Source organism: Pipra filicauda, unplaced genomic scaffold (assembly GCF_003945595.2).
Source record: "Pipra filicauda isolate LSUMZ 115617 unplaced genomic scaffold, ASM394559v2 scaffold75_size2874737_pilon, whole genome shotgun sequence".
Lineage (NCBI taxonomy): Eukaryota > Metazoa > Chordata > Aves > Passeriformes > Pipridae > Pipra > Pipra filicauda.
The window spans coordinates 2,325,966-2,348,967 of record NW_024104931.1 but is presented as its reverse complement, the minus strand read 5'-3'; the positions used below and the strand labels follow the sequence as shown (position 1 = coordinate 2,348,967).

The 23,002-nt window shown below is 39.8% G+C and overlaps 1 protein-coding gene across 1 annotated transcript; it reads left to right on the top strand.

Moving 5' to 3' along the window:
* Positions 1-1,778: 1,778 nt before the first annotated feature.
* SNW1 (SNW domain containing 1) lies at positions 1,779-19,505 on the top strand. The gene is made up of 14 exons (XM_027720027.2): positions 1,779-1,848; positions 2,850-3,003; positions 5,242-5,403; positions 10,665-10,760; positions 10,850-10,956; positions 11,787-11,891; positions 11,991-12,060; positions 12,830-12,895; positions 14,174-14,290; positions 14,644-14,785; positions 16,495-16,591; positions 17,410-17,527; positions 18,504-18,667; positions 18,744-19,505. Exons 1-14 carry the CDS (start codon positions 1,781-1,783, stop codon positions 18,946-18,948), a joined length of 1,671 nt encoding a protein of 556 aa, XP_027575828.1. The 5' UTR covers positions 1,779-1,780; the 3' UTR covers positions 18,949-19,505.
* The last annotated feature ends 3,497 nt before the right edge of the window (positions 19,506-23,002 follow it).

Below are 23,002 nucleotides of genomic sequence, written 5' to 3'. Positions count from 1 at the left end.
ACTGTGATATTTTTACACAGCCATATGGTCATGAGTAAGCTTATACAGCCCCTTTGTACCATATGGTCCACTCTATCCTGGGCTAAGAGCCTTTCATGTTCTCAAGCTCAAAATTAGCCAAGTCAGACATTAAAACCAAACCACAAAAAACGAGAGTTTCAAGAGGAAGAAAATAAAGTATTCAAAAGAAGCAGCATTGCTTATAGCCAGACAGCTATAACATCTGCAAGTACCTAGAGCTCACTGCCCACAGTGAGAAAGGGAGTGCACAGTTCTCAGAACAAGCTGTAAAACTGAAGAAACAAAAGAAACACCTTAGTGCAGGAGCTGAAGCAGGTTGCTCGCCTACAATTTTACCTTCTAAACAAATTTGTATCGTGGTTGTCATATAAACTGTGTTGTGTTGTATATTTGCCATACAGAATTAAATATGTCACATCAAAGGAAGAAGGAGAAATGTCAAAGCAGGAGGGAAAAAATGTACTTTTTCCACAGAGACAGAAGCCCTGGCAACTTCTGATGCGGAGCTGAGGCTCCTGAATGAGGAGGCAATATTGCCAGATGTGACAACAGCAATTCTGTTACTAAATGACTGACAGAAATGGATAAAAGAGATGACAGATGAGTTTCGCTCACGAAAATTATTGATAAATGGTATGTGTCAAGCTCCTGTATCTTTAGCTTCATCTAAAGTGCTCGTAAGAGGCCAGCTGTCTTGGAGAGAAGGGGAAGTATCTGTCATTCACAGAGGTGATGACAGAGCTGCTGTCACCACAATACTAAGCCAAAGTCTGATTCTCACTGGAGATTATGAGTTTTGGTATAGAGAGACTGCAAGAGGACTGCCCTTACCTTCCTCCAAATCTCCCCTCAACTACAAATTGTAACAGATTAATTTAGCCTGCAGGACTAGTCTGCCCTGCAGATTAGATGATGAGACAGACAAATTGACTAAAGACTGCAAGACAGACATTTACTCTGCCTTATTGTCTTCCTGCCTCTTATGGTATGATTTTTTAAATTTCCAATAGACCATGTTTGTTTCTTTAATCATTCTACATTTTCTTCTCTGACTGGCTCATGTTTCTCAGCTAGATGAACCGTACCTGGACCAGTGGAACTCCCTTTGCTTCACTAGATGTGACGCAGTGATGGCAGTTACTAATTAATAAGTAAATGTCTCTGGTTATGTATGGTGACATACACTACCCGTTCAACACAAATAGCAACTTGCCCGTGTAAAGCTCCACCTAGTTCCCATCTATTACAACTCCCTGAGAAGTATTTTTCCATATTCCAAATTTTAATTATCCTCTAAAGAGTCCATTTCTTGACTTGATTTAAAGAAAAACTCCTGTGGAACATACAAATGCCCATTTAACATAGACAACTCCTGGTATTTAATGCAGAAGCTTTTATTTTAAATCAATATGTTTTATTCCACTTTCAATCTCTCTTCTTCCCTTCTGTCCCATGTCCCGATCCAATGATTTCCAAGTACCAGATATCAGAATAAGAAATTTTATTTCAATCTGTTTGCTCTGTATTTCCTGCTTTTCTCTTGGACACCTTCATCTGGATGAACTGTGAAGTTGCTGAATTTACTGGATACTGCCTGAGTAGCACAGGAGCGCTGATCGGGACTGCTGAAAGGAATAAACGGGGCTCTTGTAAAACTACACCTCCCAGGATTCCTTGCGGCCCGCCCGCCCGTGCACCGCCGCGCTGTGAGTGACGTCACAATCCCACAACTCCCAGGGCCGCGCTGCGAGCCCGGCGCATGCGCAGCTGGCCCACTCTTGGCCCGGGTGCGGAGCGCTCAGCGGAGGCCAAGATGGCGCTCACCAGGTGGGTCCGCGGGCCCGGCCGGGCCCTGAGGGTGTCGCGCCCCCCGCCCGGCCCGGGGCTACCCCGTCGCGCTGCGGGTCTCCGCCGGCGGGAGGGGCCGCGCTCGGGGGGCGCGCCGCGGGGCCGCGGCCTCTCCTGGGCAGTGGGCCCACCGGCCGGGCCGGGGCCGCGGGGAGGGCCTGGGAGAGCCGCCTCGCCCTGCCCCGGTGGGAGCGGCTGTTCGGTAGTGTCGTTGCTTGAGGGCTCTGCCTCCTTCGCGTGTTCCCTGCGGGAGGAAGGAGCCCCTCAGCCTCCGTCGGGTCCGTGAGGTTTTGTTCAGGTTCCCTCACGGACTCAGAGGGCGAGCGGTCTTTGTTACGAGTTGCCGTGTCCCTCGCAGGGCTCGGGAGCGCAGCTCCAGTGGCTGTCCCGGAATGCCGAGTTTGTCTGGGCGCTTCCTTAGTAAATGCGCAGAAGGGTTCCGTAGAGCAGAGGAGCTGAAAAACAGGAAGTCAAGCAATTGGGGTCCGACTTGTTGTGTTTGACCGGGAGATGTCAGGCGCTGAGGGGGCGGTTGTTGACAGATTTTTCTGAGGATGTTTGCTTTGAGAAAAGAGAGAGTCCTTGGGTTTAGGGCCGTATTTTTTTTCTTCTCCGTAGGGTGGAAAGAGCACACGGTGGTGGTATGTGTCATTCCTATTGGAGAACAGGCATAGTCACACTCCTGTTCAAACACAATGTGAACGTGGATTAATTTAGCATTCGTTGTTATTGCAATCTTTCAGAATCCTGGGAAAGCACACGTCGCTTTTGCCCCTGTAATTTCAGAAGTTACTGCTCCCAGGTTTAGAAGTGTAATGCTCAAGTTCCATAAATTATTTGTTAATCTCCAGAGAGTGATTGTAGAGAAAGTCATGACTTAAAAAGAAGTTGGTTCAAGCATAGTTGAGTGTCACCGAATGAAGTTATCAGAATTAACTTTGTATCTCCTTCTCTTTTGGCATCTATCTGTGGACGTGCAGTTTTTTGCCAGCTCCAACCCAGCTGTCCCAAGACCAGCTAGAACTAGAAGAAAGAGCTAGAGCTCAAAGATCCAGGCAGACTGCTCTGGTCTCATCCCGAAGGGAACCTCCCCCGTACGGGTACCGGAAAGGATGGATACCACGAGTGCTAGAGGTAAATGTTTAAATTCATACTGCAGTTATGTGTCCGCTAATGGGGGAAAAAGTATACTTTCTGGAGTAGAAATAAACTCTGAGCACAGAATTCTGCAAAGTCTTATCATGTGCAGCGTTTTCAAGACTGCTTAATATATTCTTGTGTTAGGGGAGGTTCTAATTCATCAGGTTACTTAAAACATGTGATGGTAAACAGGATGTTCTAAGAATTCTTCCCTTCAGAGATGGGAGTTGCAGTTGCAGTTGCAGTTGCACTGTAATAAGGAGATATGTCTGTGCTCTTTTTTGTTTTCAATCTGTGAATGCACAGGTCCTCTGAGAAGGACATCCGTGTTGTTCCTTTGTCACTGTTTATTAAATACATGTTCCACATTATAGCTGGAATAAGTGAACACATGTATATCACACTCTTATCTGTTCTGTTCAAAAAGAGAGCTGCTGTTGGGGGCCAAAATTGTTACAGTTGGAAGGAAACTTGAAAATTAGTCAGATATGTGTTGTTTAACTATGTTATTGATAAAAGGGTTTTGGACAGTGTTGTGTGTCATCTGTGCCAGTTCAATGTAAATTCAGCTGGAACTGTTAAAAGGTAGAAGGGAAAATACAGATGTATAGTTCTGATTACAAAACCAGTTTAGTATAGTCTCTCGCTGTGAGCCAGAAAAACCTTGCACTCTTTGAAATGATTCTTGAGAGTAATATCTGAGACCTGCTCTGATGAGTCACAGGCCAGTGCCCTTGGGACCGGGCACACTGTTAAGGTTTTATTAAAGTATTTCATGTATGATCCTACATTGTTCCCAAATACCAGCATTTCATGAGCTTGTAGCAGCTTTACCCTCGTTTATGTTTGAGTCCCATTTTTGTAAAGATGGATCCAACATTGTTCCATGGTGACCCATCTATTTCAAATAGTAGTTCCAGTGGTTCTCTGAAAGAAAACATTCTTATGTGGGTTATGCATTTAGTCAAGTGTTATGATGTTAAAAATTATACCCAATGTAGGGTTCCCTTCTTACACTGTTGATTACCAAAGTTAATATTTTAGTGCTTATTCTTTCTAAATGTTAGTAAAAGAATTTTTTAAGAAGTCAGGTGATGAAGGTTTACAAGGAGTTTCTATCATCACTGGGCCGCAAATTGATACACATCCCAGAAAGACTGTTAAGGGCTCCTTTTGTGCTTCATAAACAAATGCAAATTCAAGAGCAATAAATGGATTCAAAGCATAACCTTTGTCCAGTGATCCTGGAATGCTAGTGTTGGAAAAAACAAAACCTGTTCTCAATACATCAAGAATTATGCAAAAAAACCCACCAAAAATGGAGGCATGACTGACACTTGTTCTGGCCAGTACTCTAACAACTAGTCGTTGAATGTGGGACATCCAGTGGAAAACTTTAAATAACTGAAACTGTGTTTCAAGGAGCATTTATAGATGGCAGAAGCATGTTGTCCCAGTTTGGAAGTGTTCTGTTCAGTCATTTCCAGCCTCAGTCCACTCTTTGTTCCAGTGGTGGTAACTCCTTGGTCATGAGGTGAGCATGGAGGGGGATCAATCTGCCCGAGACACACATTCTTCTTCTTTTATCTGTTTTGTTACCACACTCCACATAAGCAGTGCCATTGCAACAGAGGAAGGGGGAGATGCTCGTACTGCTTTAAACAAATGCTTCCTCCAAAGAATTACACTTGAAACAGTAGCTTGAAGTTGTTTTATGAATAGTACCAATATTGTGTGCATCTTTGTTGTTACTGAGCCAGGATGGTCTGTCTTAAGGGGTCTTTTGGTTTTCTGTTTATTAAATGCTTTTAAAGCAACATGTTGTAGGAGAGGGGAAGTAAAGTGTAAGACTGTTGGGTTGTTGGGTGCTGGCCCAGTTTTCAGTGTATTTACATGTCAAAATAAAGAAACGCTTGACATTTGTACCATTGTAAAGCTTTGAAAGGAATGCAATGCCTTTTTGACTTGTTCACTTCATTATGGTGTGACAAGCAACAAATAACCACCAGAAATCTTCATCAAAAATGCTGCTCTTGTAATTTTAGTATCCACAGCTGCTTTATTGCAGAAGGTAAATTTTTGAAGTTCTAATTAATAATTATTAATGTGAGTTAAATACTTAATTTTGTTTTGTTTGTAGCACAGTATTGCCTGCACATTTCCCATCCATGCAAATATTATACCTTTTTTTTTTTGTCTCTTGGGCATTCACTACTTTTTTCTTTTCTGTAGGATTTTGGAGATGGGGGTGCTTTCCCAGAAATTCATGTAGCTCAATATCCATTGGATATGGGCCGAAAGAAGAAAATGTCCAACGCTTTGGCTGTTCAGGTGGATGCAGAAGGAAAAATAAAATATGATGCTATTGCTCGACAAGGACAATCGAAGGACAAGGTAATATTTCTTTACATATTCAACTGGCATGTATACTTGGAAAAGTTGTATGTACACATTGCATGTACTTAAACTCATTGGCCTGGCATTAGCCAAATGGACTGCATCCTCTTCTCTTAAACTTAAAGAACTGAAATAATTTCAGATAGAAATTATGTTCTTCTCTATCATGTAATGTAAAGATAAGGCAAAAATGGTGAGAGTCTCTACACAGAACTTACTTTATGGCTTAGTAGTTTTCATAAACAAGCTTTCCAATGAAGGCAATAAACTGAAAACAGCTCTGCAGCCTCATTTCAGCATGGAGAGAGAGAGAGGGGGCAAAAAAAACAGACAGAAAACATAGTTCAGCTTTCAGAACACTGCACCTTGTGTCTTATTGATTTAACATGTGACGCTTTTGGCTGTTTTCAGTGTTGTTTGGTGCTCCTTTTTGTTATTGTTCTTTAATTGCTGCAGAAAGTATTGCCAGTGGTGATACTCCAAAAGTTTTATGCTGAGATCAGTGATGGCAAGATTCTCATTCAGTCTAATGGGAACCAACATCAATTTCCTGACACTTGAGGTCCTAACTGGTATTGAGGAGCCTGGGTACTTGGGTCTTCTAAGTCTGCTTTGAAGAGTATTTACATCTACCTTTTCAAATGTAACCAAGTGGACTACATTAGACTTTAATTCTCTTAAACAGATGTTGGAGGCTGGAAAACTGCTGAGACACGACCAAGTGTGTGACCAGCTGCTTGTTCCAGCAAGCATCTCCTGTAAAAAATAGGATAACCCAAAGAAAATCTAAGCACAGTGTTAACTAATAAGAGTGTTTTAGTTAATAGATATGAATAGTTGTTTCCAAAATAATTTGATTTCTCACACTTTAATTTAGGATGCCTTGCAAAGCTTATGGATATGTAATATGCCCCAGTTCAGGAAGGGAGAAAGCCAAAATATAAACTTTACCTCTCAAACAAAAAAACAGAGTCAACATTCTAAGTATATCAGGGAAAATATTTATTTTTAACAGATAAATTTTTGTTGTTTTAAATTGATTCTATAGCCAGTAAGATTTTATATTTAACAGACACTGTTGAGTGTCAAAAAAGTGTCTCATCTTGTTTATCCTCATCCTGTGCCTCATATGTTACTGCAGTACCTTTGAAAAAGATGAGTGCAAATTGGACTCTATGCTGTCATGTGGAAGAAGGTAGTCAGACTAAACAAACAACAGCAGTGGCAATATTTTTTTGAGGGAACTTCTATTGGAGTTCCATCAGACTTTATCTAATGTCTGGAATTATCTGTCAAGAGGAAGATGCTAAAAGATTAATTATATTTGAAGAATTTTATGACTAAATATGTGATACTTCATGCTAAATAGAAATGTTACTTTTTCCAAAGCATAAAAATAATTTGAAACAGATAAGTAGACAAGAAATAATAATCATACCACTTTTAGTGAAGCTGCAGGTCAAAAAATAAGAAAAAAAATTAGCGAGCTTAGGCTCTAATTTTTTACAACTTGTCAAATGCATCTTTACTTACTTGTAGGATCATTTTTAATTTGCATGTAATAGAACTGTTCAGACTAGAATCTAAGTATTTTTGAAAAATAACTAGATATGATAGTAGGCTTGAGGCAAAAGTGACTGTAATCTTTTGCTGTGCCTTGTTTCGTTCAGAGTTGGGAAAATACTTAGAACAGATAGAGTTAAATTTAAGCTGTTAACATTTTATCCTGTTTGATTCATGAAGATCTGTACTGGCATTCATGAACTTTCCATGTGGCATTTGTAACAAAGATATCTATATTATCATTTGGTAGCAATACTTACCAAAACGGAAGGGATGTGGGGCTTTTCCAAAACCAGGCTTTGTAGAACTGTAGAATTAGGGTTCCCTAACCTAAGCCTTCTGGGTCAGCTTGATCCTCATTGCATCTGGCTGGATGTAAATCCTGAGAGTAAAGATTAAGTATTGTGATTCAAGGCGGAGTAAAACTGAGGGAAAACTAGATCATAGATTCATAGAATGGTTTGGGCTGGGACACCTTCTGCTAGACCGGGTTGCTCAGAGCCTTATCTCTTCTGGCCTTTAACACTTCCAGGGATGGGGTATCCACAACTTCTCTGGGCAACCTCATCGATGCCTCACCACCCTCACCATAAGTAATTTCTTCCTAATATCTAATCTAAACTACTCTCCTTCAGCTTAAAGCCATTCCCCCTTGTCCTCTCGCTACATGCCCTCGTAAAAAGTCTCTCCAGCCATGTAGGCTCACCAGAGCGAAGTAGAGGGGCAGAATCACCTCCCTCGACCTGCTGCCCACGCTGCTTTTGATGCAGCCCAGGATACAGTTGACTTTCTGGGCTCCAACAAATATTTGAAACAATTTCACTGGAAGCAGCAGAACTACTATTGCTTGATTTGTTTTGCAGGAGAAAGTACTGGCAGAGATGTCATAGGGAGCAGTTCTTCAGTGATCTGTGTTGAGTTGAATAATGTGGAATATTTTCTCTAAGAACTTCTGATAGTACAGATATCTAATCAGTAGGATTAGATACAGAAGTTCCATTTTTCGGAGGACTGCAGCCATAATTCAAATATTTCTTCAATCTTAATACTTAGAGCTAAAAGAAATAGATACTTAGCAGTCTGCCAGAAATGAGATGGAGTTTTTGAACCTATTCTATGAGCTACTTGTTTGGTCTGAGTTAAGAAGCAAATTTTGCTTTTGCTACATTTTATGGATTTTTTTGAAGTTGAATTTAGTATTCTGCCTTCTTGTAGAGGCAGCCATTCCATCATCCAGCCCCTATCTCTAGATAACTTGTCAGCAGTTTCTACTATTGCAGTGATTTCATCTCTCTTGCATCTGTTCCCTTACATATTTAAAAAACAGTTGCTTCAGAGAATGTTCCTTGAAAAATACTGACATAAATGTGATAGTCTGACAAGTCTGTTTGGGGCTGCAGAAAGTCTGCTAGACATGAAATGCTGGATAATGTTGGCAGACCTGGATGCATGACCTTATGGATCTGAGGATGAAGTTCTGTCTGGTTGTTGGGATGAAAGATTTCCAGCACTAGCTGTGTGGTTGGCGCTTGTGCTGCTGTAAATTCTTCCAGTTTTTTCTGTACTCACATTACTAAAAGTCAGGGTAAAATAACACATCAGTATTGATACATTTTGGTGAGACCGATGCTGTCCCCTTATTAGGAAAATAAGGACATGTAATTGCATCCTGTGTTTTTATGAAGACAGAAGAGAGAGTGAAATCAAAGAACGGAACTATTAGGTCCATTACTTTTTTCTGGCAAGGATAACTTTTCATGCAGGAGTTGGATTTGTTCTTGGTGGCCCAAGGCTGTGGCTTAGATGTTAAAGGTGAAAAAAAGAATCACAAAACTTGCCTACAACTTTTTTCTCAAGGTTGACAATTCAATTGAAACATTTACATGAGAGTAGTTCCATTGTTGAAGGAACTCCTGTCACAGCATGGGACAGATCAAGGGAACATGAATATAACTAAAATAATCAAAAGTGTTCTTTACTTGTGATGTATTTTCCTTTGTAGTAGAGCTTTGAGAGTTTATCACCAATTTTTTCTCTGGTGTGTGCACCAGGCTTACAACCAGGCAATTTTAATGATCCCTAAAATGTTACATGCTTCATATGGAGAAACCATTTTTTGACAAGGAAAAAATTCATTCTGCATTGCTTGATAGTAGATTCTTGATTTACACGTAGGATTGATGAGCCCTGTACAGGGCTGGTTGGGGTATACAGAACAAAATATGTCGAGGAGAGGAATTTATGTGTAGCAAATTAAGAAATTTCTGTCAAGACACTGCATCTATCAAGTGTTTTGTGAAACTGTGAATGTGATTGATGTCTAAGTCCTGCCATGAGATACAGTAGTGGAGGGGCATAGTACAATATCAAACAATCTGAGTCTCCTTTTTATCTTAGATTAATAAAATCTGTATTTTTTTGCTAAAACAATAACCCTCCACAAAGTGCCACAGCTCATGACGTGTTGAAAGACTTATTTCAACATTACTAATAAAATAAGATAAATGTCTAGAAAAGAAACAACAAAAAGAAGTGTAACTTCTTCATCTGCCTCTCTATATCACCTCACAAAAGGGCTAAAATTAAAACATGCAAGTGTATCAAGTTTTGATGGCGACAGAAATATTTGTATTTTCAGGCTAATTTAATCTATATCGCAGATTTCTTCCATAGTCAGCTTGCTGTTTTTGCATGCAATACTTCAGAGTTTAGATAGTTCATGTAGCTCATTTGTACCTCTGTGTACAGTAGTTTTTAGAGCACCTCTTGGACCTATTTCTTTATTTTCTTTTTTTGTCTTCTGGGGTGCTCTAAAGCCCTTTCAGCATACTTTGTTCTTCATGGAGCAAAACACTTGGACTTAGATTTAATTACCTTAGAGGAATGCTGCTTTTCAGATGTCCTTCATTCAGCATCTGAGAAGCTAGAATATTATTGATACTAATTCAAAGGATTAAAATTTTAGGAGTGAAGGCTGAGAAGCAGAAAATGGCTCTTGTGTGACTAATTAATGCTGAGGCTAAAGGTCAATTTTAAGTTGGACATGCACTGTATAATGAACTTGATATAATAGTTCTAAGGACTTTTAACCCTTTGAACTAAAACTTCCTGTTTTGCTGGATACTTGTGGAGCAATGCAATTCAATAAATTTTTCCCTGTAGCCATCTAGTAGTGTTCTTTCCTTATATATAAAATTGGAACTTCAAGCTACTAAAAGCTAACTGCATGTTATGTGAAAACTCAAGTACCTATATAAGGGAAAGTGTCAAGAACAGATTTCTCAAGTATTTGTTTTTTCAAGAAAATAGTAAGCGTAATGAAATTTAAAAATCCAGATGATGGAAAATACTTAGATTCTTGATTCTTGGGGGTTTTGTCTGTCTTGGGGATCTTAAAAAAGGAAACTAGTAGGAATGGGAAGCAGGAAAATGGTCTCTAATGACAGTTCTGAGAGTAATGTATATAATTATATTTAATCAAATTGCTTCTTTTCTTCAATTACTCTGTCTGTAAAATGGGATCCAGAGTATATTCTTGTTCTATGGGAGTAATTGAATAATGTGACTGTAATGCATTTATAGTTCTATATGAATTTTAATTAATACCTAAAGTAAAGTCTAAGCCTGAAACATTTCCTTTGATATATGTACGTGTATTCCGTTCACCAGCACTACTAAAATCTAATGTCTTCCAGGTTATTTACAGCAAATACACAGATCTTGTGCCAAAAGAGGTCATGAATGTGGATGATCCTGAACTGCAAAGACCAGATGAGGAGGCAATTAGAGAGGTATTGTATGCACTGATGTTCGTAGTTATCAGTGGTATGCTTTGTCTTGCATATACAATGAGATGCACAGTGTGGTATTTTTTCTTCAGATAACAGAGAAGACAAGAGCAGCCCTGGAGAAATCAGTCTCCCAAAAAGTTGCAGCAGCCATGCCAGTTCGAGCTGCTGACAAACTGGCTCCTGCACAGTACATTCGGTATGTAGTGCTGGTGTCTGTAAGAAGATGTGATACATTAAATTTGTTAAAATTGGCATATGCCTTGAATTTCTGAGAACAGAAATTCCTCTTGAATTCTGTTCTTCTGCAAGGAATATGAAACTGGCTTATATATTTTTAATTAATCCACTAATGATCACCTAATTTGAAGCATGCAGAAATAAGTCTTTCAAGTCATGAGCTGTGGCACTTTGTGGAGGGGTTATTGTTTTAGCAAAAAAATACAGATTTGTCAGGGATCACTTTAATGATGCTACCTGAAAACAGAGTATTTACTGTGAGTTTCAAGTCAAGACAAGTCACGTTACAAAGTTCTTCCTTCATAGAAAATGAACAATTGGAAAGAATTAGAATTACAAGGAAACTGATACTCATTTATGATGAGTTTCTCTTTCAAATACAGAAAAATTTCATGGCAGGGTTACGTTTGGCCTGAGGTGAATCCTGAAAAGAAGTATGTAAGGAGATTCTTACTAACCAGTAAGAAGTTACCAGAGCTTCACATACATAGGTAGAGAGTATTGTGACAGGCTGTGTGTACTATTCTAGTTTTTCTTCTACTTCAGAATCTAGATTGAAATAGAAGAATATAGCCCTGGGAAGTTACCTTCTTGTCTGGTGTAACTAAGTCTCTGCACTCAGTCCAGTATCATCTGTGCAGTTACCTGCTGCTGATATTCACATCGGAGAAATCTTAAACTGGTGTGGATAAACTGAAAAGGCAGCTAGAGTAGTGAACTGAGTAACAGTGGAGGTGGGAAAGGAATATCTAGCTGTGTGCAGAGAACTGAGCACTTTGTTTTATTCAGATACACACCATCTCAGCAAGGCGTTGCATTCAACTCCGGAGCAAAACAGAGAGTTATTCGGATGGTGGAAATGCAGAAGGACCCTATGGAGCCTCCAAGATTCAAGTAACTATCCAAAACTTATTCATAGCAAATAGAAGATTCTGAAGTGTATTTCCATGCAACGTGCTGACTGTAATTGTAACTGTTTTCTTAATTGTTCAGAATTAACAAGAAGATTCCGCGAGGACCACCTTCTCCTCCAGCACCTGTAATGCACTCTCCTAGTAGAAAGGTATGAAATGTCATAACTGATCTCAGTTTTGAATCCTTAGATGGTTCACAAGTTCTGCTTTGATCTGGTTCTTTTTGTGCACCTCCTCCTCACTTGTCTTTTAATGTGATGTTAATTGATAAACTTCATGCCTGGTGCAGTCTTTTTGTTAGTTTTTAATTTTTCATTTGGGCAGTTCTCTACATAGCTGTTTTACGTATCTTGTCAAAGCTTAAGTAGATGTCTCAGATTTTATACAGGGCTGCTTGTTGAATTTGTTCATGGCATGGCTGAGGACTGAGGCTTTAGCCTTCGTACACTTACCTTGCTTTTAGACAACACTGTTAAACTAATCGTGATAACACTGACGTGTGTCATTAAGGATTAGCTCCTTCTGCAATGTGAGTGGTTCATCAGTTTGCTACAACTTGAACAGCTGCCAAATGTGCAAATGGTAACAAGCTGGCTGTGAGTTACGGCCTGTTTGGTGAAAGCTTAAGAAGATGGCAGAAGAGCTGTCGTGACTTTATTCAGTATTGGCAAAGGTACAGTGCAGAAATAAACCCCGTGGACAGGGGCTTAGGACTAGATGATCTTTAGGGTGTCTTCCAACCAAACTATTCCTTGATTCTGTCATCTTATTGCTGCTTAAGAAGAATTGGGTTTTTGTGGAGTCCTGAACTTTCTACTCTAATTTATTTTGATAGTTTTAAAGTTGCCTTTGAGAAAGAAAACAGTATTTCCTTTTGCTATAAATCTGAAGATAATGTTGCTTCTTCTCCTAAATCAGATGACTGTGAAAGAGCAGCAAGAGTGGAAAATTCCTCCATGCATTTCAAACTGGAAAAATGCAAAGGTAATTATGTTTTTGCAATTTTATTTTTCTAATGTTGCACCCTCCTGGGAAACTTCATTGAATGATTTATGCTTGAATAATACTGGTTTTAAACCTCTAGAGTTAGGTAGACTGCTGGCTTCCAGCATGGAGAACACATGATTGTACAGCTCATTTTTTTTCTGTTTGGTATATAAGGGTTGTCAAATTGAGAGGAGTATAGAACTGAGGGAAAATGTTTTAGTTCCTGGCAGAGATTATAAATTTTGAGAGGAAAAAATGGCATTAGTTAAAATCCCCATAATAGTGCAGTCTGAAACCAAAATCTCTGGAGTTCACAAGTAAAGCCATCTAAACTGAAAAAGAGAAAGGTATCAGAGACCCAAGCGTGTTTCTTTTTAATACTGCAGTCCACATTTCTGGAAAGTTTCCTTGTTGAATTCTTTCATTAATTAATTTTCATCACTAGTCAGCTTAGCTATTTTTCTTCCTTGTTTGAGTAGGTAAGTCTTGTCCCTTTGATTTTTATAAGCCATTAAGTTTATGCCCAGAGAGAGGGGAGAATTAATTTATTAATTTGCTGCAGTAACTGGTCTAATCATTCTGAAACTTACCAAGCTGTTGTCCTGAGGCAGCCTCTTCAAGTGGAGGAAGGAAAAGCTGCATGCTTGGATGTTACTTTTTTTTTTCCTTACCCCAACACAGCTGTCTAACTGGGACTGGTGCTAATTATAAGATCAAATTCTAGGTTACAGATGGTAAAACCAAAGCAAAAATTTTGTAGAGCTCGCTAAAGAATCTTAAAATAACATTTATAAGTAATTTTAGGTTTCAGCTTCTGAAAGCGGAATCGGCATTTAGTGTGTCTTACTTTTGCTGTAGTCTTGCCCTTTACCTTCTCTTTTTGAATCATCTAACCTCTTAAGAGGTATGAAAACTGTTTAGGTAAAATGATTTTTAAGCAAAAAAATGGTAAAACAGCTTAGAGACTGGAAAAGCTATTATCTCTAGGTCTTAACACAGAGTAAAGAGTGGACTTTATCAATCAAAAACTGTCTTTTATCCAAAGATGAAACTTGAAGGGAAACTGATTCAGATTTGGGAATGTGGAATTGGAGTGAAGCTTAGTATTATCTGGTAAGAACTTGAAGTACATATAAAAAGGAGATCCATTGAGACATATTAATGATGGCCTGTGAGTTTTGTATGTGTTTTTCTTTTCTTAAACCATAAATGTAATAATACTTGTTATTACAAATAATGTTTCTGTGATTAATTTCCTCTCTGTGTTCACTGTAGGGTTACACCATTCCACTAGATAAGCGTCTGGCTGCAGATGGAAGAGGATTGCAGACTGTTCATATTAATGAAAACTTTGCCAAGCTTGCTGAGGCGCTCTACATTGCTGACAGAAAGGTCAGGTGGTTGTTTAAACTGTTTTGTTCCATATCGTTTTACCTTCTTTGTATGTTTATTTCCTTGGGAAAATCAACTGTGAATAGTTTATAGCTTTTTCATTTGTCCTGCTTCCTGGTTAACGTAAGACTAAAGGTCTTATCCCCACTGTCTCTGAATCAGTGGCTCATTGTGGGTTAAGTTATTGGAAGTCACATGTCTTCTCTCTCAGCTCTAACTGCTATGGCTGTCCGGATTTAAGCTTCCTCTTTTGGCTTCTGTCCTGTTTACTGGATAACTCCATGACAGAAGATCTGCTTGTCTCCCAGGTGTGCTAGGCTTTCTGTCTTTTTAACCGTGTCTTATTTGTGCAGGCTCGTGAGGCAGTAGAGATGCGTGCCCAGGTGGAGAGAAAGATGGCTCAGAAGGAAAAGGAGAAACATGAGGAAAAGCTCCGAGAAATGGCTCAGAAAGCCAGGGAGAGAAGAGCAGGGATCAAAACCCATGTTGAAAAAGGTACATTTCTGTGTTATTAGGATGCAATGGCTTTTTTTAACACTCTGCATTGTGGGTTGGGAGCAATAACCCGAGAACTTACAGTATCTAAATTCCAGCTGAAATTTCTAAGCATGACATCTGTTCATGTCTTCACTCGATTGGTTAATTGACTGGCTGGTTTGATGGAATCCAGGTTTGGACCTCACAGCAGTATGTGGCTGTATACAGGTTTAGGACAATTGAGAATTTCAGAGTTATTAATGCAGCAGTGCAAGTGATGGCTTTCTTAGACGGTTCTAAACTAATTATTTTTTTAGAAGTTTGTTGCAGGTGAAGGGCAACTTTGTTTAGAAGAACTAAACCATCTTTTAAGTTTTCAAAGGTGGTAAATGCGATGTTCTGTTTCCTGCACTGTTATAACTAGTCTTGCAGAACTGTAGTTCTGTTGGCCACTAAGCCCAAAAAAACCCTGCTAACCTAACTAAATTGTAACCATTGTGATAAATGTTATGCTTTGATTGAAATTACACTTCAAAGATCAAGATGATGAGAGAGTGAGTTATGGTCTCTCTAGAAGGTGGAGGGATATGGTCATAGAATGCCAAACCCTGTAGCTAGGATGTACTAACCTCTTCCCAACAAGCTGGGGACTGGCAAGGTAGAGAGCCACTCTGTTGGAAAGGACCCAGGAGTCCTAGTGGCAATATGCTGAACAGAAGGCAGCAGTGTGCCCTGGCAACAGTAAAGCTAAGGGCATGTGAAGCTGCATCTGCAGGAGTGTAACCAGTAGGTCAAGGGAAGTAATAATCTCCTTGTAGTGGTGACCTGTTAGACTGCGTCTGGCATACTTTGTGCAGTTATGGGCCTCCAGGTACAAGAGAGACATTGATAAACAGGAGTCAGTTCAGTGGAAGGCCATCCAAATAGTCCGAGGGCTTGAGTATCTGCCTATTGAGGAGATGCTGAGAGAATGAAGCTTGTTCTGCCAGGAGATGTGGCTTTGGGGCCAGCTAATGGGAGCTTTCCCACAAGATCATACCACAGTGATCTCTACAAGATTATCAGAGGTCTTCACTGAGCTGCACAGTGGAAGAATGAGACAGTGATCAAGAGTGGAAGCAGGAGGTTCCAACTACATGAGAGAAGAACAATTTTCACCATGAGGACAAGCAGCAGTGGAACAGGTTGCCTAGGAAGTCTGGCAGTCTCTATCCTTGCAGGTTTTCCCCACTTGAGTGTGAAAAGCCCTGAAGAACTTGGTTTGAATTCAGCATTGATCCTGCTTTCAGCAGGAGGTTGTGAACTAGACTCCCTTCCAACCTGAGTGATTTCCTGATACTGCATCACAGAATGTTCTTCAAAGCACTTAAATCCCTGTGTGTTTGAACAATATTTTTACACTTAAATTATGATATAATGATCTGTAAGTGTTTTAGGATATTAATTCTTAGACAGACAAGTATTCTAAGCCTTTAAAGGTTGGGAAAACACAGACGTTGGGATATGTCTGCTTTGATTCTTGTAAAGGACAGTCAATTGCTTGTGGCACAAGAACCTGTGGTGTTCCATGTGTTTAGTTTGTTTAAAGTGTAACATTTTAAACAGTGGTAAGTGTCACTACTCTTCTGTAAAAGAATACTGAATAGAATTACTGTGCCAGTGTCTGTGGCATAATTAATTCAAACTTCAAATATTTGTCTATAATGAGCAATCTTGCATTTGTTCAGAGGATGGAGAAGCTAGAGAAAGAGACGAAATCAGACATGACCGGCGCAAAGAGAGGCAGCATGACAGAAATCTTTCCCGGGCAGCCCCTGACAAAAGGTGAGTCACAAGAAAAAGCTGCTTTATTCCTGTACTGGCACTGGCTTTCCCACTAGGGAGACTATTACACTGGGCTTTCTTCTGCTCAGTGTAAGTGCCTGAATTGTACCTTGTGGAGATATTCACTGTTATGAAGCACAGTTCGTTCACTGTACGGAAGGTTATTACTCTCTTAAAATACTGCAGTATTCTCTTCAATGTAGAATTTTCAACATGAATGAGAAAGGGGGGAGTGGTGTGTTGGTTTTGGGTGGAGGGTTTTTTAGCAGAACTTCAGTATATTCAGATTTAATTAAAGTGTTGACAGCAAAGGTTGAAACCTTGATCCTATAACTTCGATGAGACCAGAGTATCAATGGTGGCTTTGTTTCTCGAAACTATTAATTTAAAGTAAGCTTAGATTTATGAATGTAGGGTGAAGTATCTTGTTTGCTGAAGCCAGTGAGATTTCTGCACAAATGGTTTCTGGAGGCTTAAAATCTCTAATATCTTAAAATTGGATTGCTTGGCCTTCCCAGAATGTAACTACTACACTGGTTCTTGCGAAAAACAAATATGACATTTTAGACGAAGTCAGCTTGATGTAAATTGAGGATAGTGGAAAGCAAATTTAAATGTCATGCCCAGCTGAACATAACTTTTCCAAATGTTTCCTTTGCCAGGAGACAACTTTTAAATGTTACCTTGTAAGGAAGGGCAACAGTCAAAATCCGGCTCCTGAGGCAAATGGTTAGCAACTAATACAGGATCAGGTTGCAATTGAGCACGTCAACAAGTATGGTTTACTGACCTAATAAAACTTTAAATTTTTAATTCAGGTCAAAGCTGCAGAGAAATGAGAACAGAGATATCAGTGAAGTTATTGCCCTAGGCGTACCCAACCCCAGGCCATCCAATGAAATCCAATATGACCAGAGGCTGTTCAACCAGAGCAAGGTAAATATCTTTTCACAGCTCTGTAGCTTTCTATGAGAACATGCTCATCCTTCCTTAGTGGGTATGGGTAGAATACTAAAGTGAGCCTGTTTTTATGGTTGGTGTGGATACACTCTGAAAGAAGTCTCTACAGAACTGGTTAGGAAATTATTAATTTCCTTTATCCATAGCCTTAGCAAAAAAAAATGTAATACTCTGAATGTATAACTGGATTAAAGTGTTGTTATTTTTCTCACTGGGGAGTGGGGAGAAAGAAATTATTTTTGCCTTCAAGCTGCAGTGACCTCATTTTCTTCTCTTGTACAAATGTACTGACTGAATAGGGAAATCTGCTTTCAGAGAGGAGCAAGTAAATACTTTCTATTCCCATTATTGCTTATGTTAATAATGCTTTGCAAGATATAAATAGTTAACAGTGATATTTCTTTTCCCTGAACTTTATACTATTCAGAGATGAAAAAGTAGATTAGGCTTCAGAAAGTCCCTGAATAGACTTGCAGTTTGTCAATCATTCTTTTTCATGTCTCCAATGAAAGATTTGCAGGCAGAAGGGAAAGCTGATGAATTAAAAACGAACAAGCAGGCACTTCTACGTCTCTGTGTGATTTGGATCAGTCAGCTGAAGTCGCGTTTTCCAGAAATTCTGAATAATACACATTAGCTACACATAGCTACTTAGCTAGTAGACAGCTGTACTTGTAGGGTAGACTGAAACGATCCATTATTTTGAAATATGGATGGCTATAATCCTTCCTGTTGCTCTTTGGAAGAGGACTGATGTTACGTACTTTGGACTTCATCCCAGACCCAAACCCACTCATATCCTGATTAAGTGCTTGGAATAATTTGAAATCAATAGTAAATCACACAATACCATTTTTGTGTATCTGAGTAACACCATCAGTGTATTTTGACATTAAAATAAGTTAGCTGAAGTTTTGCAGTCTCATTTGTAGTGTTCTGCTGTTCTTCACAGGGTATGGACAGTGGCTTTGCTGGAGGAGAGGATGAAATTTATAATGTTTACGACCAGCCTTGGAGAAGTGGCAAAGATATGGCCCAAAACATCTACAGGCCAAGTAAAAATGTGGATAAGGACATGTATGGTGATGATCTAGAAGCTCGAATCAAGACCAACAGGTAAGAAAACAAAGTTAAGAAATATTCTTAATTACTACTCTGAAGTTGTTCAGCTGAGTATCACCTTCTCCTGCAGGTTTGTTCCTGACAAAGAATTTTCTAACTCGGATCGTAACACCAGAGGGAGGGGCAGAGATGGACCAGTTCAATTTGAGGAGGATCCATTTGGTTTGGACAAGTTTCTGGAAGAAGCTAAGCAACACGGTGGTTCTAAACGGCCCTCAGATAGCAGCCGCCCCAAAGAACATGAGCATGAGAGCAAAAAGAGGAGGAAGGACTGAATGCCTCTGCTCCTGGAGAGGTTGGGAAATGGACTTCAAGCTTGGACTTCATGCAAAAGAATTTTTAATATTAGACACATATAGGAGGATTGCATTGTAACATAGCAGTTCACAACTCTTGTGCGGATCTGTACACACACCCATTCTCATAGGACAGCTGCCCCTGGAGAGAGGAGGAGTAGAGACCACTTTGAAACATTTCATAAGGGAATTAGTTATTCTTAGCAAGTTCTGTGACTTTGCTGATTCTCCCTTGCCCAGCATCTCAGGGTAAGAATGTAGACTCCTTCCTACGGCTTTAGTTTTTGTAGGTAGTTCAAGCTTTGACTTAATCTGATAAAAGCTTTCCTGCTGTATATAATTACTGTCTTATGCTGTAACAGATGCTGGGGTGTTTATGATTCAGTTCTTCTTTAGTGTGGCTATACCGTTTATCTGAACAAGGGAGGGGAAACAGCTGGATTCTGTTTTAAAAAAAGTACTCGTTCATAGTTTCTCAGTAATCTTTATTTTAGTTTCTTTACATTTAGTGAAATAAAGCCTCCTTCCACCACTCACTCCTTTGGATTCCTTCTTTGACTGTGTCTTCTGCGGGTCTGCTGTTTGAGAGTGAGCTGAAAACAATGGAAATTATTCAGATTAGCTAGTCAAGAAGGTTCAGTATTTTTCATTTCCGATCATCCAGAACACTGATATGGAAAGCAGAAAATATGTTTATAACTGGTTCAGTTCCATAAGCCCCAGGATAAGGCTTTCCTGACAGCAAAGTTGAATATGTATTGCACAGCAATTGCTGATTCTATCAGCAAAATGCATCTTTAAAGCTTGTGCTTTCAAGTGGAACTAATAGAAAGTAACTGTCTAAACCTGGCCTAGAATGAAGTGGGAGAAGTGCTCGTGTATTCTAGAGAAGCTTGCATTTTTTAAGAAATGAAGCTAATTGCTGTCTGCCTTCTGCTTTTTATTTCACTATAAAGAACCCTTTTAGCTCTTGCACCTCTTGTGAGAGTATAGGCCTTGAAGCCTAGGCAGTTAAATGAATGTGGCTATTTTACAGCTTCAAGAATAAAAAGGCAGCAAAATAATTTACAGGATATAGACACTACTCACCTATACTGTTTCTAGTACTTATTTTGGTAATTGCATACAGATAACACCCTAGTTCAGCACAATTTATGTGAGATCAGACTACTGCCTGTCTTGTCAGAGTTTAAGGGGTCTTTAATTTCTGCTTCCATTTTTGTACCACAGTTGTAACTCACAGCTCAGTTCTTCATGGGAATAGGTAACCACAACCATTGAAGACCACTGCAGTAGTATGAACCATGTCAAGCAAAACACTTTCTCACAATCAGCATACTACATCTCTGAAATCTCTTGCCAATTCATTTTACTCTTACCATCTCCTAGCATTCAAAGTCTCAAGACAGAGCAACTAGTTGTCAAAAGGATATTGAAGATTTCCTATTAATTATTCAAAGGCATGAATTGATCGTGTCTGGCCTGCTTGTTGCTCATGGTTTCACTCTGTACTACTAGGTCTGAGTAGCGAGATCAGCTGAAGCACATATAAGTCTGTAAGAAAATCCCCAATTTAGGGAACACACTAGATGCAAGTTTCTAATGATTTTGACATAAGACCTGATAATAAATCACTGGCTTTGGGCAGCCATTGACTCACTGTTTTTTTTTCCTTATCTGTCACCACCACTGCATACTAAATATTTGCAAAGCAGTGGGATGGCTGTTTCTTTGCTGCAGTGAAAATAGAGGATACAGTTGTCTGGCTCTAAGTGACCAGTCAATGATGCACACTGTCTCAATACCATACACACTGTCTCAATACCATGCACTGACATTACCAAAGTGTCACATTTTTTCCTTCACTACCATGTAAAATGTTAAAGATAGAGAGAACTTTAAATTAGCTTCAGTGGAGGGGTTTTTTTATCTTGAACACATGAAAGCAGGCAGCTGATTTCTCCTGTATGAAATGATGGCTGAAGAAAAATAAATTTCACTGAAGTTCAAAGATTAGCATTACTTTGTCATGTTTCCCCTGTCAACCAACATCCAGATTAGACATTGGAATCCATCTGCAGAAACCTGTATTGCAAATTACAAACTAATTGCACTGCAGATCTCAAACGGTTTTACTGCATTCACATTCCTTTAGCATAGCAGGTTTTGGTCTCTAGAGTGTGATCTCTGTGGTATCTCTATGATCTTCGACCCTAACAACTTGAGGTGAGAGAAGGGAATAAACAGAAGTGTTAATTATTTAGAAAACGTTAAAAGCATGCTGAGTAGCAAAATGCTTAATCACACTTTGAATATTTTCATGTTACTGTGTCAAATCACAGGCAGAGTGTCAACTCATTACTTCATTAAGGAAATTAGCACATTACCTTGGAACCTTCAAGTATGTGGGAATCCTTCTTTAACACGTTCTGAACATCTTCTGGAGTTGAGAATTTAATCCAGCAATAACGTCTGTGAAAGCCTGTATCTCTGTCCTAATCACCAGTTAAAAAAATAAAATACAATTACTATATGAAATATTCACATAGGCTGTTAAAACTTTCTGTGGATATTGAATTTAAGGATTCAGAAATTATCAGAGAAATTGGCACACTTGCTGTTTCAGGAGCTTTTTTCACACTTTAAGACTTTTGCTATCATTGACAGCATGTGGGGGCCTAGCAAAGGCTGTTCTGCCTCCCTTTCAATTTGAATCTAGCAATAATAAAAAAATTCAAGATTTTAAGTTATAGTTGAAGCCTGTAATAATGCAGAGAGTGGTTTCAAACAGCAGTATTTACCTACTAATAAGCCAGTCACAACAGAACTGACATTTAAGTGGCTGCAGTACTTGAAAAGCATTGAGCAAGATAAAGCAGCTGCTTAAGAGACTAAGAAAGCAGAATTCAATTCAGGGTTCAATCAGGTTCAGGTTCAATCTGCCACTGATCATCAGGCATGACTGGCAGCACTCCCAAACCACCAGTGAAGTTTTTGCCCACAAGGTACTGTCTGGTTTCAGTATCACAGCAATGTCTAAATTAGGCTGTCTTACGCTGCTGACAGATTTTTGTATCTCTGGCAGTTTTAAGCATAAATGAAACTCCTAAAGTAATCGCTGAATCAAAACATACACATGGGTGTCACTTCAATCAGTGATGGAGCTGGGTTTGCAACAACGCAATGCAGCCTGGCCTAAGGAACAGTGTGGCAGGCAGGCACCTAAGCTTCAAGTGTTTGGAAATAGCCAGCCTGTTTCAAACTGTCTTTTTCCATTTCCAAATTAGTCCTCAACTGATAGTGAACCCATTAGCTCACTAACTGGAGCTCACTACACACTGAACTTAATCTAACAGACCATTACTTCACATGAAGAAACACAAGCAGGCAGGAGAACCTCTACTTCAGTGATGGCCGGCAACTTACCCATAAAGGAAAACTTTTTTTGACCGTTCATCTCTAAGAAACTGCACTGGATAGTACGATCCCTGACCTACATGCTCAGAAGATAAACAGCCTAAACGGTAGAGGCTTGGCAGCACCCTGCAGAGGTTATGGTTAGCCCCACACTCTGGATAGGGTCTGAACCCACAGCAGGAAACGACTGTAGGTTCATACCCACACCTTCAGTATTTTGGCCAGTAAGACCAGGCACATAAAAACTTTATTCTCTGTCAGAAGAATGATAACAAGATAGAGAAGCTCAAACCACTCTTCGGTTCGTTATTCAGAACTGGCAGCATCAACAGGATCTGAGGGATGTGCTTTGTACAACTCCCTGAAAGCCAACGGAGACCATTAAGTTTCAATAAGGCCTACAGCTCGCAGACAAGTGGCGGCACCCAACTGGGAGAAGGAGCCAAGGGTGGCGAGCACTGAAAACCAGACTAGAGTACAAGATAAGGCCTTCCCAGAGAGCAGCTCCTGGGAAGCGGGGAAGCTGCTCCGGGGCAGGCCTTCAGCCGCAGGCCCAGCCACCAGCTCTTTCCCGATTCACTAAGAGGGCATGAACAGCGGCCCAGAGGACGCGCAG